Source organism: Schistocerca piceifrons, chromosome 1 (genome assembly GCF_021461385.2).
Source record: "Schistocerca piceifrons isolate TAMUIC-IGC-003096 chromosome 1, iqSchPice1.1, whole genome shotgun sequence".
Taxonomy (NCBI): domain Eukaryota; kingdom Metazoa; phylum Arthropoda; class Insecta; order Orthoptera; family Acrididae; genus Schistocerca; species Schistocerca piceifrons.
The window spans coordinates 1,112,973,521-1,112,986,691 of record NC_060138.1 but is presented as its reverse complement, the minus strand read 5'-3'; the positions used below and the strand labels follow the sequence as shown (position 1 = coordinate 1,112,986,691).

Genomic DNA, 13,171 nt, shown 5'->3' with positions numbered 1-13,171 from the left:
GCCTGATCTTATAATTTAAAGTATTAAGTTATATGGGATCCAGTAAAGTCTTATTGAGATAAAAAAGAGCTTGTGTTCTAAGCTATATTACTATGCAGTTTCCGTCTCCAAGAGATACTAATTTTTCAGTGCTGAAGAGAGTCTGAACTTGGCATTCATCATTTTGCTCAAAGTGTACTACAGATCTCATAATGGATAAGGACCAACAAAAGTTACAGTAATGAGAATCTGACAAGCTTACAAAAATAGCAATCTTGTTTTTATTTAGCACACTGTATCATTTTACATTCTTCCCAGTACATCACAGATATCCAAATAACAATGCCTTTTATACCCATTGGCAATAGATCAGTGGCAATAATAAATCAAGCACTTCAGCAATGTTACAAGTTTTTCATGTATCCAAACACTCACTCATCATAATGGTTGGGAAAACCCAAGTAACAGAAAATAACTAGATAAACAGCATTCCTATCAAACAATTAACATGCAACACTAAAATACTGAACTAATTAAAATATGGAATCTCAGTTAACTGCATCTGGTGAGCATATTAGTACTACAACTAAAAAACATTCACAGTCTTTCAAAAGTATTGCAAAACTGATACTTGGTGGTCAGTGCTACCCCACAGTGTCCTCATTTTAGGTACAATGGATACAACATCAAAAAACACAATACATTGGGTGTGATATTTCTCTCCACAAAGCTGTCAGTTTTAAGTAATTTACTTGTTTTTGAAACGTATCTGGTTTAAAAATCACATGCAAACCCTGTTAACATTATTATACAGAAATTAATAGAGTTTATAAAGTTATTAATAATAAAAGAAATGCTTAACTGAAAAATGAGTAAACTTTCAATTCTGCAAGGTTATTGCTTTACAAATTGCAGGTTTCAATACTTAGCTAGATGTACAATGACGTAATTATTTTACTGCTTCTTCTTCCTTTTTTACAGATTTATTTTGGAAATACAGAGTATTTTGCCTTTACTTCAGTGAGTAATCTGCCTAAGAGATCTCTCTGCCTCCTTCTTTATTAATTTCTGTTTTGAGCCAATCATAATGTTACGTAAGAAGTAGTTGCGAGTTTAGTGAACCTTTCCACAACTTGCATAACTTTCTGCAGTGACCTGTTACCCATACATGTCAGGAGCAACCTATTGCTGTTCGGTTACAGACTTCTCAGTTGAGATCTCTGAGAAACATTCAGAACACAGCACAACAAACGCCAAAAATATTTGCTGCTCTCTCAAAATTATTCTACGTACTCATGGTTAATTCATATTCACTCTACAATGAAAGAACCTCAGCTTTGTCATGAAGAACGATACAACTGTGACTGCTATCGTGTCTGCTACACCTCATGCAGCCATCAAGACATAATTTACATGTAATGATCTTTCATCAGTTCAAAGAAAGTTTAAGTGTGGAGCACTACATCCAAAGATAGCAATAAATACATCTGGGATCCATTCAATCATAATCTACAATCAGCAAGAATAGCTGTGATGAATTCAAAATGATTTGTTCAGTAATCAGACACTTCATTCTTGGACACAACAGAACATTGAGGCAGCTAGGTAAGTGATAAAAGAAAAATCTCAAAACCTCCTTTTTAGGGACAGAAATAGTACCTAGAATCAGGTTTTTCACAATATTACAAACAATTTCGCATTAACGTATAACGCATTGGAACAACCAGGAGAGGCACTGCTGTGCTCGCTTCCCCTCCTCCTTTTTGTCCTCCAACAGTTCAACCAAGGTGAAAGCCACAGCCTCTTTAATTTAACAGATGATACATTTCCACAAGAAGTATTCATGTAGAGAAAAAGTGTTCAAATAATGTCCAAAATCAAAACTTGCCTTTCTGCTGCTACACATACCATCACAGTATTACAAGAACTGTCACTTATTTAGGTGTGAAGGAATTTGAGTAAAATAAAACATAACGTAGTCTCTTTGGCACCTTCTTTCATTCCCAAATATGAAGGTGCTTTTCTGTGGGGACAGCCATAACTCCAATGTATATCTTATTTTTCTTATCTCAAGGGCATGAATTCCACAGAAGAAGGTGTGCAAAATGGACCATTTACCATACCTAGTATTCCTTAAAATGCAAATATATGTTAACTGTTTATTGTGAGTACTTTGGAAGAAAAAAAGATATATTAGCACATGATATAAAGTAAACAGTAAAAGGCTAATTTTTTTTAGAATATTGCAAATGACTATTAGCTACTTTATCGAGTAGCAAGGTTAAAAACACAGTAAGAAGCAATGACATGAGCATCAATTATGAGAACAGAACTTGCGTTAAAATGTATCACTTTTCTATTAGTAAATGCCATAGTTTGGAAAATAGAAATTCAAAAAATCAAAGACATGTTCATACAGTAAATTTCACAACTCTGGCATGAGTATTACACATTTAAAAATATGTACTTCCATAAATTTCATCAGTCAAATATTTAACACAATGAAAGACAGGAAATTACATTGATTCATTGCTCTATTAACCTCCCATGTTCACCAAATGACTCAGTTTCTGTGCTTAACTGTTTACTTATCACACTGAGGTATTACAACCTTGACCGGCTCAGGGTAAACACATCACTGTATTTGTGATCATTGTTCTTCCTGATAACTAAAATTTCAGGCAGGTCTACCTCAGACATAATCACTCATGCAAAATCAGACAATTCCCAAAACATTACATACCCCTATATGTAAACTCTCAAAAAAGTAAGTTAACAACCTGAAATTTTAACAACTTTTTTTATAACAGTATAATTCTGCTGTACACAATTGACAACCACAGAATGGAAACACTTATGTAAAATAGAAAAAAACTTACATATATTCATATAGTATATAAAATATATAATACAAGAATAATAAAATATAATAAATGTGGTACATATTGTGAATATTAGATTGTATGGCACACACTTATCTCTGTTATTAAGGATAGATACTTGAAGGAGAATAGAAACAGCCATTGTACAATAACACTGGTTACAAATATAGATATAGACCAACATAACATTCTTAAAATATAGTTCAGCTGTGGCTTTATTTCTGTCGAAAGGCACTCAAAATTTTCTTCTATGCTGTAGCCTTAGCATATTATTTTACTTTGAAATTATTCAAGAATCACAATTACAAAATTGTTTCTCACCTAGAATACTGTTTTCCAATATTTTAGTAGGTACACTAATACTTCTTTGGTGCTAATATATACTGAACAAGCACTAGATATGAAGACAACACGAAATTAAAATCCTCAGGTCACTGAGTTTTCTGTTCTTTCTTATCTGTTAGAATCTCATCTCTTGTGGAAAGTAAGACACAAACCTATACAACACTCTTTGAATTTCCTGTACCATTAGGTTGACTAGGTGTGTAGTACATAGAGTCCAGGAAACATCGTGTGAAATCTCCCACAATAGAACGATCAGGAACACTTTGTGACATACCATAAACTGCAAACTGTAAAAAAAAGTTTGTTTCAATACAACAACAACAATAATAATAATAATAATAATAATCCATTATGAGGAACATCAATGTAGAAGCTGAATATAGTTACACAGAAAAGCTAACAAAGTAAGGTCAACTTGGCACTCTCAGTAGAAATCCAAGTTTTTGTCTCAATTCCAGTCATTGCCAACCTTAGTTAGCAATTGATACTGTGAGTGGAAGTACTGCTACCCTGTTTTTAATTTTGCTGAGCTATAATTTTTACTGGTAAGTGTCCTTATTGAACTATATATGGTGATTTCAGTTTCAATTGTAATTAAACAAAACATTCAAGCATTTGTTAGTTGCACATGTCAATCCTGCACAGAACATAAGAATAAACTGAGTCTGTGAGAAGGCGAAGTTCATGACCTTCTGCACCCAGCATCCCTCACTGAAGGTGTCAAGTTACAGCAGGCATCTAGTACTGGCAAACATATCCTGCCTCGCGAAACACTATTTTATCATTTATATTACAAAGACACAGAGTCCGATTAAAAATAAGCACACCCACATCAAAAATACAAATCTGGTAATATGACACAGGGTTCTTTAGATTTTCCCATCCTGAGGTAAAATAAATTCCTTAGTATTCAATTACATTTCTCACACTTTTTTCTCTAAGTTAATCGCATAAAAACTCTATGAAGATAAGGAACCAACAATCCAGGGGAAATCAGAAATGGATTTTATCACATAAAATGTTTGAACTTCTAATTAGGATGTTTTTTTTCTTAAATTAATGAATATGTGGATATCACATTGGTGCTGATTGCAAACTCTCCAAAAATTATATGGCAGTATGCAAGCTATATGACACAGTAACTGCCAAAGATTAAAAATTATTTATTACCTACAGTATCCAAATTTGCTTCTCAAAGTAATGCAACAGAGTTCATCAAATGCTCAAATTTGAATTACTACATCAGTATATGTATTATTAGGGAGATACATTCTATCCATGTAAGATTTCTCAATGACTTCAAAATGCAAATCGAGTGTCACTGAATTTAAATCAAACACAATATGTGGATAGTATTGTGCAAGGCCTGACCACATTCCAAAATGATACAGAACGTTCAAAACACTTAGGTGGTTACATTGGTTGGATCTTTGAAGTCATATGTCATACATCATCTAGTCATCATGTCTAAGGTCTGCAACTTTTGCATCATGAATAATATCAGATTTTTTAGATGAAACTGTCAAAAAGTCGACATTTTTTCTATGTTCATTTATTAACATCTTATGGCATCATATTTTGGAGCACTTTTTGTTGAGGAAAAAATGTTTGTTACACAGTAGAGTGTAATAGGGATAATATGTTGGGTTTGCTCTAGAACCTCTTGTACACAGCCCTCAGTTGATCACACTGACAATACCCACCCAGTACATTTATTCCTTTATGAAGTTTTTTTTTGTCAACAATCAGTCACAGGTTGGAAACAACAACAACATTCACAAGTATAATACCAGATGGAGAAACGAGTCATGCTATCTATCACTCAGTCTTATGTGGGGCATAGAAAGGAGTGTGGTGCACAGCCCATCCATAAAACACATACCAAGTAATATAAGAATATAATAAGTAAGACAATTAGCTTCAAACCGAAAGAGAGGGTAGGTGGGAGGGAGAGAGGAGGGGGGGGGGAGTAAGAGAGGGGAGAGTACGAGAGAAGAGAGGAGGGAAAGAGAGAAAGAGAAAGAGAGAGAGAGAGAGAGAGAGAGAGAGAGAGAGATTGAATACAGTAAACTACAGAGGGTGGACAAAGATATGGAAACACTGCATAAATGCAGATGCTAGACAAATCTGTAGGTTGCAGTGTGGTATTCAATCACGAATGATGTCTGTTTGCAATGTCCTCAACACAATGGAAGTGTCAGTTGTGATCAGAACAGTGTTCTGTGTAACTGCAAGTGCATAATGCATGAACATGGGCGAATTGTTGGTGCTCTTATGGTAGGTGCTTCCATAAACACGGTAGCTGAAGTGTTTGGTATTTCAAAGGGCATTGTATCTAAGATTTAAACCACATACAGGGAAAGTGGAAAATCGTCATCCTCTAAGTCACAACGCATGCGAAAGTAGGTGTTGAGAGATCATGAAGAATACACAAGAAGAGGATTGTGACGAAAAATAAGAGGGTGATAGCTGCAAAAGTCACTGCAGAACACAACATCGCACATATGAACCCTGTCAGCACCAAAAATATGAAGGGAGCTCCATACGCACGATGTTGCAGTGCCAGCTGGAATTCCAAAACCATTCATCAGTCATTCTAATGCCTGTAACAGGAAAAAAAGTTGCCAAAGCCATAAGACCTTAACTATGGAGCAATGGAAGAATGTCATTTGGTCTGATGAGTCTTGTTTCACACTGCTTCCATTTTCTGGGCGTGTCCCATAAGTGAAACATGGCAGGTATTCAGTGATGATTTGGGCAGCCATACTGTACTATCCCATGAACCACACCGTTACTCTGCAAGGTCGCATAACTGCCAAGGATTATGTGACCATTTTGGCTGATCAGGTCCATCCGAACACTTCTGTGAACACGAGGATGAACTGGCGCAGCTCCCCAGCTACCCGTCACCAGCTCTCATTATTACTGAGCTTTTTTGGTCTTATTTGGAGAGAAGGGTGAGTGGCAGCCATCCACTTAAATCAGGAAGAATGGTATAAGGTTACCTTGAATACCATACAGGACCTATATCTATCCATTTCAAGACAGTTTGAGTGCCAACAGTTTTACTACACCATATTAGGCACCATAATGTGTTGCATTTTTGGTGTTTCCATATTTTTGTCCATCCCCAGTATAAATCACTGCATGCCTGAATTGGGGGGAAAAGAAACTTAAGAAATCATGTAAATGAACAGCATGTTGCCAGGTTTTTTGCTGAGAAGCATACAGTAGGTGTAAAACTGACTTGTTCCACATCACAGTGAGCAGTTGCAGTTATAATCTGTGAAATATGCAAATAACGTCCTTCAAACATCACATTTTACGATGGAAACAGTCTATATAATGAAATTTGTCATTTCATGCCAGTTCCAATCATTGTTTTGTCTCTGATTTCCATGTCAAATTTAGAACACACTGCAATGGTATAAGCCTAGCAGAACGAAGTAACAGCTCCAGATGTACATTAAATTAATAATATGGCCAATTTCAGTTGTGACACAATCCTATTCATGTGCTCACATTAATATGGTGTACTCTAAATATGAAGTTATGAAATAATATTTGAACATACAGTTTATATGTACAGAGGATCAAAGAACTGTCAATACTTGCTTGCATTACTTAAAAAACTATATTTTTTATTTTTCATTTTGTCCTGGCTGCCATACAACACAACCAACGATGTTCTTTAGTAAAATAAAGCAATTTTTTTCTATTTACCTAAAGTAAATGCTGATCTTTATCATAATGATAAACAGACTCACTTCAAATTAAACATCTACACTACAGAATAATATATAATAACATTTATTGGGAAAACAGTATCATAAACATGTTCTTTTTAATTTTTGAGGATATACGAGTGCTGGTAGGGACAGCATATGAAGTGAGTGAGAAATGTAACGAGACTGACAACACTGCCAGAGATCTAGTTATGTAGACTAGTGTGTTCATCCCTTCCAGATGCTCAATCCGAGTTTCAGCTCTGTACAGCCATCACATGATTTTTGAGAGCACCATCAGTGAAGCTGTGTTTTTGTTGTGTGTCACGAAAGTGGAGCAGCAGAATTTAGAGCAATGTTACTCCATCAAGTTTTGTGTTAAACTTGGGGAATATGTAAGTGTGACCTTTGGAAGGTTGACACAGATCTATGGGCAACATTCCTTATCAACAGCACAAGTTTTTCACTGGCACAAATCATTTCTGAAAGTCTGAGAACACGATGAAGATGAACCTCGCTCAGTGAGACCAACTTCAAAAATGATGAAAACGTAAAACGTATGCATGCTTTTGCGAGATCAGACTGATATTTAACAATAAGGATGATGGGTGGCCTGTTAAACTTAAATGCTTTCATCATACATCAAATTTTTACCCAAGAATTGCACATGCAAAAGGTCTGTGCCAAAATGGTGTCAAAAAGCTTCACAATTGAGCAGAAGGACAATCAAAGAAATATGTGTGTTGATCTTCATCATATGACTGCCAATGACCACAAATAGTTCAGTAGGAACAGGTGATGAACCTTGGATTTTTAAGTATGACCCTGAGACAAAACGTCAGAGTGATGAGTGGCACAATGAGACATATCCTTGACTGGAAGAAGCTAGAATGAGCACATCAAAGATCAAAACAATTCTGATTTGATTTCCTGACAGTAGGGGTATCATGCAAAAAGTGTGTGTGTGTGTGTGTGTGTGTGTGTGTGTGTGTGTGTGTAACTTACGGTCACTGCTCAGTGCCAAGGATATCAGTGCCCTTATATATGTATATTTTATAAGAAATTAATGTGTATCAAATGTCTAAAATTTCTGTCACACAGTGAGAAGGAAACCTATAAAATCACAGTCATTCACTCACTCCCACCTCACTCACTTTGATCCACACAATCACTCTACCTCACAGGCCTTAATACAATGGAAAAGGGTGAAAGGTTTTATGCCTGGGATTAAAACAGAAATCAAACTACAGAAGAGCTAAAATAAAGGCATAGCAAAATACGACTGGCTGGCCATATACAATAAACATGGGTGAGCCAGTCATCCTGTTAACACATTGAAAACATCTCCCTACAATTTCTGGATAAAAGTTTGACACATCACAAAAATCTTGCAACTCTAATCACATTTGTTTCAGTGTCACTTAAAAGAAAGGGCATATCTGCCGCTGCCCTCTGGTCTGAAAATAAAACACGGTCGCCTAAAATGTGGCACAGAGTTATCGGTACACCACAAGCACCACACACTGGAGGATCCTGTTGCCAGAGCAAGGAGCCATGCATCATAGGATTTTGGCCCACGCAAAGATGAGTAAGGAGGACCTCATTCCATCTTTGTTGCTGAAAGGAGGTACACCACAGCTGCATAGTGGGCTTTACTAGATGCAGCTTATCATCAGCCACTCGTATTCCCATTGAAGCGTGATTCTGTACCTCAACAGTAAGATCAGCACAGACAAGGCTGGCACACTGAAATAACCGAGGATCAAGACATGCCTCCTTGGCTGCTACATTTGCTCATTCCCTGCAACACCCATGTGCTCTGGCACCCAGTAGCAGAAAACCTCCTTCCCAGCCACTGTAGCCAGAGGAGGACATCCTGGATATTTTGAATTACTTTATCAGCTGGGTACAACCACTGCACAGACTGAAGGGCATTCAGAGAGATGGGACAGATGAGGAATTTAGCAGGCACAGCACATATCATCTGCGCCAGCTTCCTAAGGATTGCGGACAGCTCAGCATCAAATACAGTGAACTATGGACGAAAGAATCTGGGAAAAGAACAAAGCATCCAACAGAGTCCCCCCGTTTCCACCCATCCGTAACGACAGCTGTGAGTTGTGGTGCTCAATTAAAATTTCATAAAATAACACATTAAAAACATATGCAGGAATCAGTCTCTTGTGTAATGCACCAAATCTAAAATTACCCTTGGTCTCTTCCATAATCAGAGCATCAGATGGTTATTTGGGGTTGTACTTACTCCAGCACATGCTGCACACAGATCCCACATGACCTTATTACTCTTGGATGATTGAAGAAAAGGCATTCCAGATGTGGACGAGCAACAGTATGATATGCAGGTGAATTTGGAGCTGCAATGAACTTACGTACCTGGTGCACCACGAGGAGTTGCTGTCGGATTGTAAGTGGTGCGTCAGTGATCTTCAAACAAGAACGCCTCACCAATCCATAAACTGAGCATTCACAGTCTACCCACAAACGCACAAAAGCTCTGTAAAACTGGAGCGGACGCATCCTGTCCACTGCCCAAGAGCTGTGGTTAAGGCACTTTATGATGTTCCATACCTTCAAGGTTCTGGCTTTCAGGTCTGACAGGTGTGGCAACCACAACAATTTGAAGTCAAAAATGAGGCCCAGAAACGTCACTGAGTCTCCAAAATGTAGAATGGTGTCCCTCATTTGCCAGGTAAATTAAAAATATGATGAGAATGATTAAAATGAATACACACACACACACACACAGAAAACTGAACACACATCTTTGCAACCCACTCCTCTAACCTGCAACTGATGGGTTGCTGTTGCAACTCTGGTGGCGGGACAGAAAACAGCAAAATTGTCCATAAATAAGTAGAATTTTACAAAACTCTGTACCATAGATGTGATACTGTTTATGGCTTTGGCAAAGACGGCAACATTTAAAACACTGCCCCAAGAAACACCATTCTTCTGCTCAAAATAATCTGACAGCATGTCAGCAACTCGAGCCTAAAAACGTGCTTCGACAAGATGGACCATATAAAGATGGGGAGGAGGCCACAAAAGCCCCACTGATGGAGCTGTTCACAAATACTGTTGCTCCAAGTAGTGTGGTACTCCTTGCTGATGTTGAGGAATATAGCGAGACAGTGATGTTTATGTAGGAAAGTCTGCTGAATAGCTGCCTCTAGTAGGGTTAGGTTGTTGACAGTGGACCGAAATCTCGGGAATCCACACTGAGTGTGACTAAACAGCAGCCTGGTTTCTAACAACCAGACCAGATGATGGTTAACTATTCATTCCAGGGTCTTTCATACACAACTCGTAAAGGCGATGCTCTGGTATCTGCTGGGACAGGTGCAGTCCTTTCCTCGTTTGAGGAGAGGTATCAGAATAGCCTCTCTCCACAAGTTGGGAAACTGGTCTGTCTGACATATCAAATTAAAACATTCAAGGAGGATTTTCTTTGAAACTGCTGGCAAATATCGAAGCATGCAGCACCGGATTTGATTGTGTCTGGTTTCAGTATCACGATTCTCAGACAGTAACGATTCCACCTACCACATGGAAAAAGAGCAGTTTTCAGGCATAGGTGGCATCTGAAGTCCAACTTGCCCCTCTCCGCAGCCGCACAGTAGCGGCGAAACACCGGTTCCTGGGTGGCATCTGCAGTAGTCGCTGCAAAATGCTCTGTCATTGTCTGAGCGATGTCACTGGGCGTTGTTTGGAGACAAATTTGCTTCAGCACTGCAGCTATGAGTAAATCACTATGTTTACCAGAAATCCTGGATGGTTGGTTGGTTGGTTTGGGGAAGGAGACCAGACAGCGTGGTCATCGGTCTCATCGGATTAGGGAAGGATGGGGAAGGAAGTCGGCCGTGCCCTTTCAGAGGAACCGTCCCGGCATTTGCCTGGAGTGATTTAGGGAAATCACTATCCTGGATGGCTTCCCATACTTTTTTTAGAACAAAAGGAATGGTTGACGGAGTCCACGAATGCTTGCTATGACTGTATCTTGCTCTCCTTAATAAAGCGCGGAGTGTTGGCCCTCATGGCCTGAAATGCTGTGAGGTTGTCTGCTGTTGGGAAATATTTAAACCTTTGAAGAGCCACAGGCTTGTCCCAAACCGCTGAGCGGCAATCACCAGTCCACCAAAGAACAGGTTACTTCCAAAGATGACCTGAGCACTTTGGGGATCGATAAGTCAGCGGCATGATTGATCACTTGTGTGACAATGTCCACTAAGATAGCTCTGCTGACCATCCATTTCTGTGGCTTCTCTTCAAGTCAACCTCCATCCAGAAGGTAGATCCACAGAGGAAAAAGGTCACTGGAATGAAGGTCATTAGTTGCTTCCCACTGAGCTGAGTCTGCAAGGATGGTAGAGCAGAATGAGAGGTTGGTGGCTGAGGATGACCCAGTAGCAGCTAAGAAATGAGGATGCACAACTCCTGAGACATTAGGTTCCAAGACTCATCTCCCTGTCCCCCTGAGGCAAGTATATTCAAGTCCCATAACACATTATGAGCACTGAAATCACCCAGTAGAAGAAATGGGTGGGGAAGTTGTTCAATAAGCCCTGTGAGAGCCACAGAGTCTACTGCTTCCTGTGGAGGCAATTGCAGTGAGCAGATTCTGCCCCACACAAACAGTAACAGTTGTTGCTTGTAGGTCAGTAACCAAGGAGAAAACAGAGAAGTGGTATGTGTTACTGACAAATACAGTGACCCCTCCCTTGGCTCTATCCCCACTCAGGTCATCCTTACGGTGAATGATATAGCCCTATAGCACAGAGACATCAGTGGCTTTAAAATGTGTTTCTTGTAAGCACAACCAAGGGACGTACCTGTGCAAGCAGTTTCAGTTCCTCCACATGTGTCCTGAACCCATTAATGTTCCACTGTAGGATGGGAGCCATCTATCACATTGGTACCACTTTCATCCTAACTTTCTACAAGGGAGGGGAGCCTGCAATGGGTGGAGACTCAGTCTGCGGGCGACATAAACGCCCATCTGACATCAAGGTCCACCACCTCTGAAGAAAGTTGAAAGACGTGTCTGAGAGGATGACGTTGATACTGTCATACTGTGTACTTCCCGTCTCTTGTCATGACCAATTATTCACCTTTGACCTTGATTTTCTTGTCTGAGTAGGTTTTGATGCTATAACTGCTGATATAGCAGTGGCAGCGCTGGACTGTGGACCAGATGGAATCTTTGGAGGGGCAGGGAGTTTCGCAACAACAAATCAGTTCATTACTTTTCTCACACACCTCATATACCTCAACACAAGAATTTTATTTAGTGGCATACTCTTAAGTGGAATGGAAGTAACCAGCAATCTGAAGTCACATGTTGTGTGATTTTGAACATCTCCTACAAAAGCAGACTCGTACAAAAACTCAAGACTTTTACTATACACACTGATAAATAACTGTTTCTCGTATTTTAAGTCCTCTAAAATACACACACCTCATGACAAAGTTTTTCATTTATCAGTAAGAACTTACCTTTCCCCCAACTTCTTTAACAGGTTCTTTCAGGATTTTTTCTAGTTCTTCCTGAATGTCTGACAAGAATCGCTCAGCAACTCCCTCGGCAGTATGCATGTACGTTACACAGAGATGCATTCTGGAAAAATTGGAAAACACGAGTTAATGAACTATTTTGAGCAATTTAGAGAATGCAGCTTAAAAATTATGAAAAAGAACAGTCAATGTTAGTGTATTTTTCATTGCATTTTCAGAATTTCCATCTTGTTTTTGTAAATGGAGCAGATACGGAAACCTTAAAAAATCTCTCCTGTGCTCGGGTTTTTATAAACTTCTATTCCTATTTTTTCCCACCCTGAAAACTACTTTCTTCTTCAGTACTAATATTTGTGACACATATGTGCATATTTGTTAAGAACATACTTTTTTAGTGACATTTATCGGTAAGTACTAATACTTTCTCAGTAAATGATAGATAATATTCACAATATAGTGGGGCTGTTGAGTTGCAGACAGGCACAACAAGAAGAATGCTTAACAAGTAAGCTTTCACCCAAACGGCCTTCGTTAGACAACACACGCACACACACAAATGCAACTCACATGCACATGACCACAGTCTCTGGCTGCCAAGGCGAGACAGCGAGCAGCAGCACATGATAGGAGAAGCAAACTGGATGGTGGGGGGAAGGAGGAGGCTGGAATGGAGAGGGGGAGGGAGAGCAGGGTAGAGGTGTGGGCAGT

General features: G+C 39.0%; 1 protein-coding gene across 2 annotated transcripts in view; it reads right to left on the bottom strand.

Moving 5' to 3' along the window:
• Nucleotides 1–237: 237 nt before the first annotated feature.
• LOC124777266 (sphingosine-1-phosphate lyase) overlaps nt 238–13,171 on the bottom strand; it is a 65,178-nt gene continuing 52,244 nt past the window's right edge. For both annotated transcript variants that reach the window (XM_047252600.1, XM_047252608.1), the window contains exons 9-10: nt 12,446–12,566; nt 238–3,493 (exon numbers count right to left, since the gene is read on the bottom strand). In XM_047252600.1, coding sequence (XP_047108556.1) covers nt 3,359–3,493; nt 12,446–12,566 — 256 coding nt within the window. In that variant the 3' untranslated portion in view covers nt 238–3,358. The remainder of the gene's footprint in view (nt 3,494–12,445; nt 12,567–13,171) is intronic.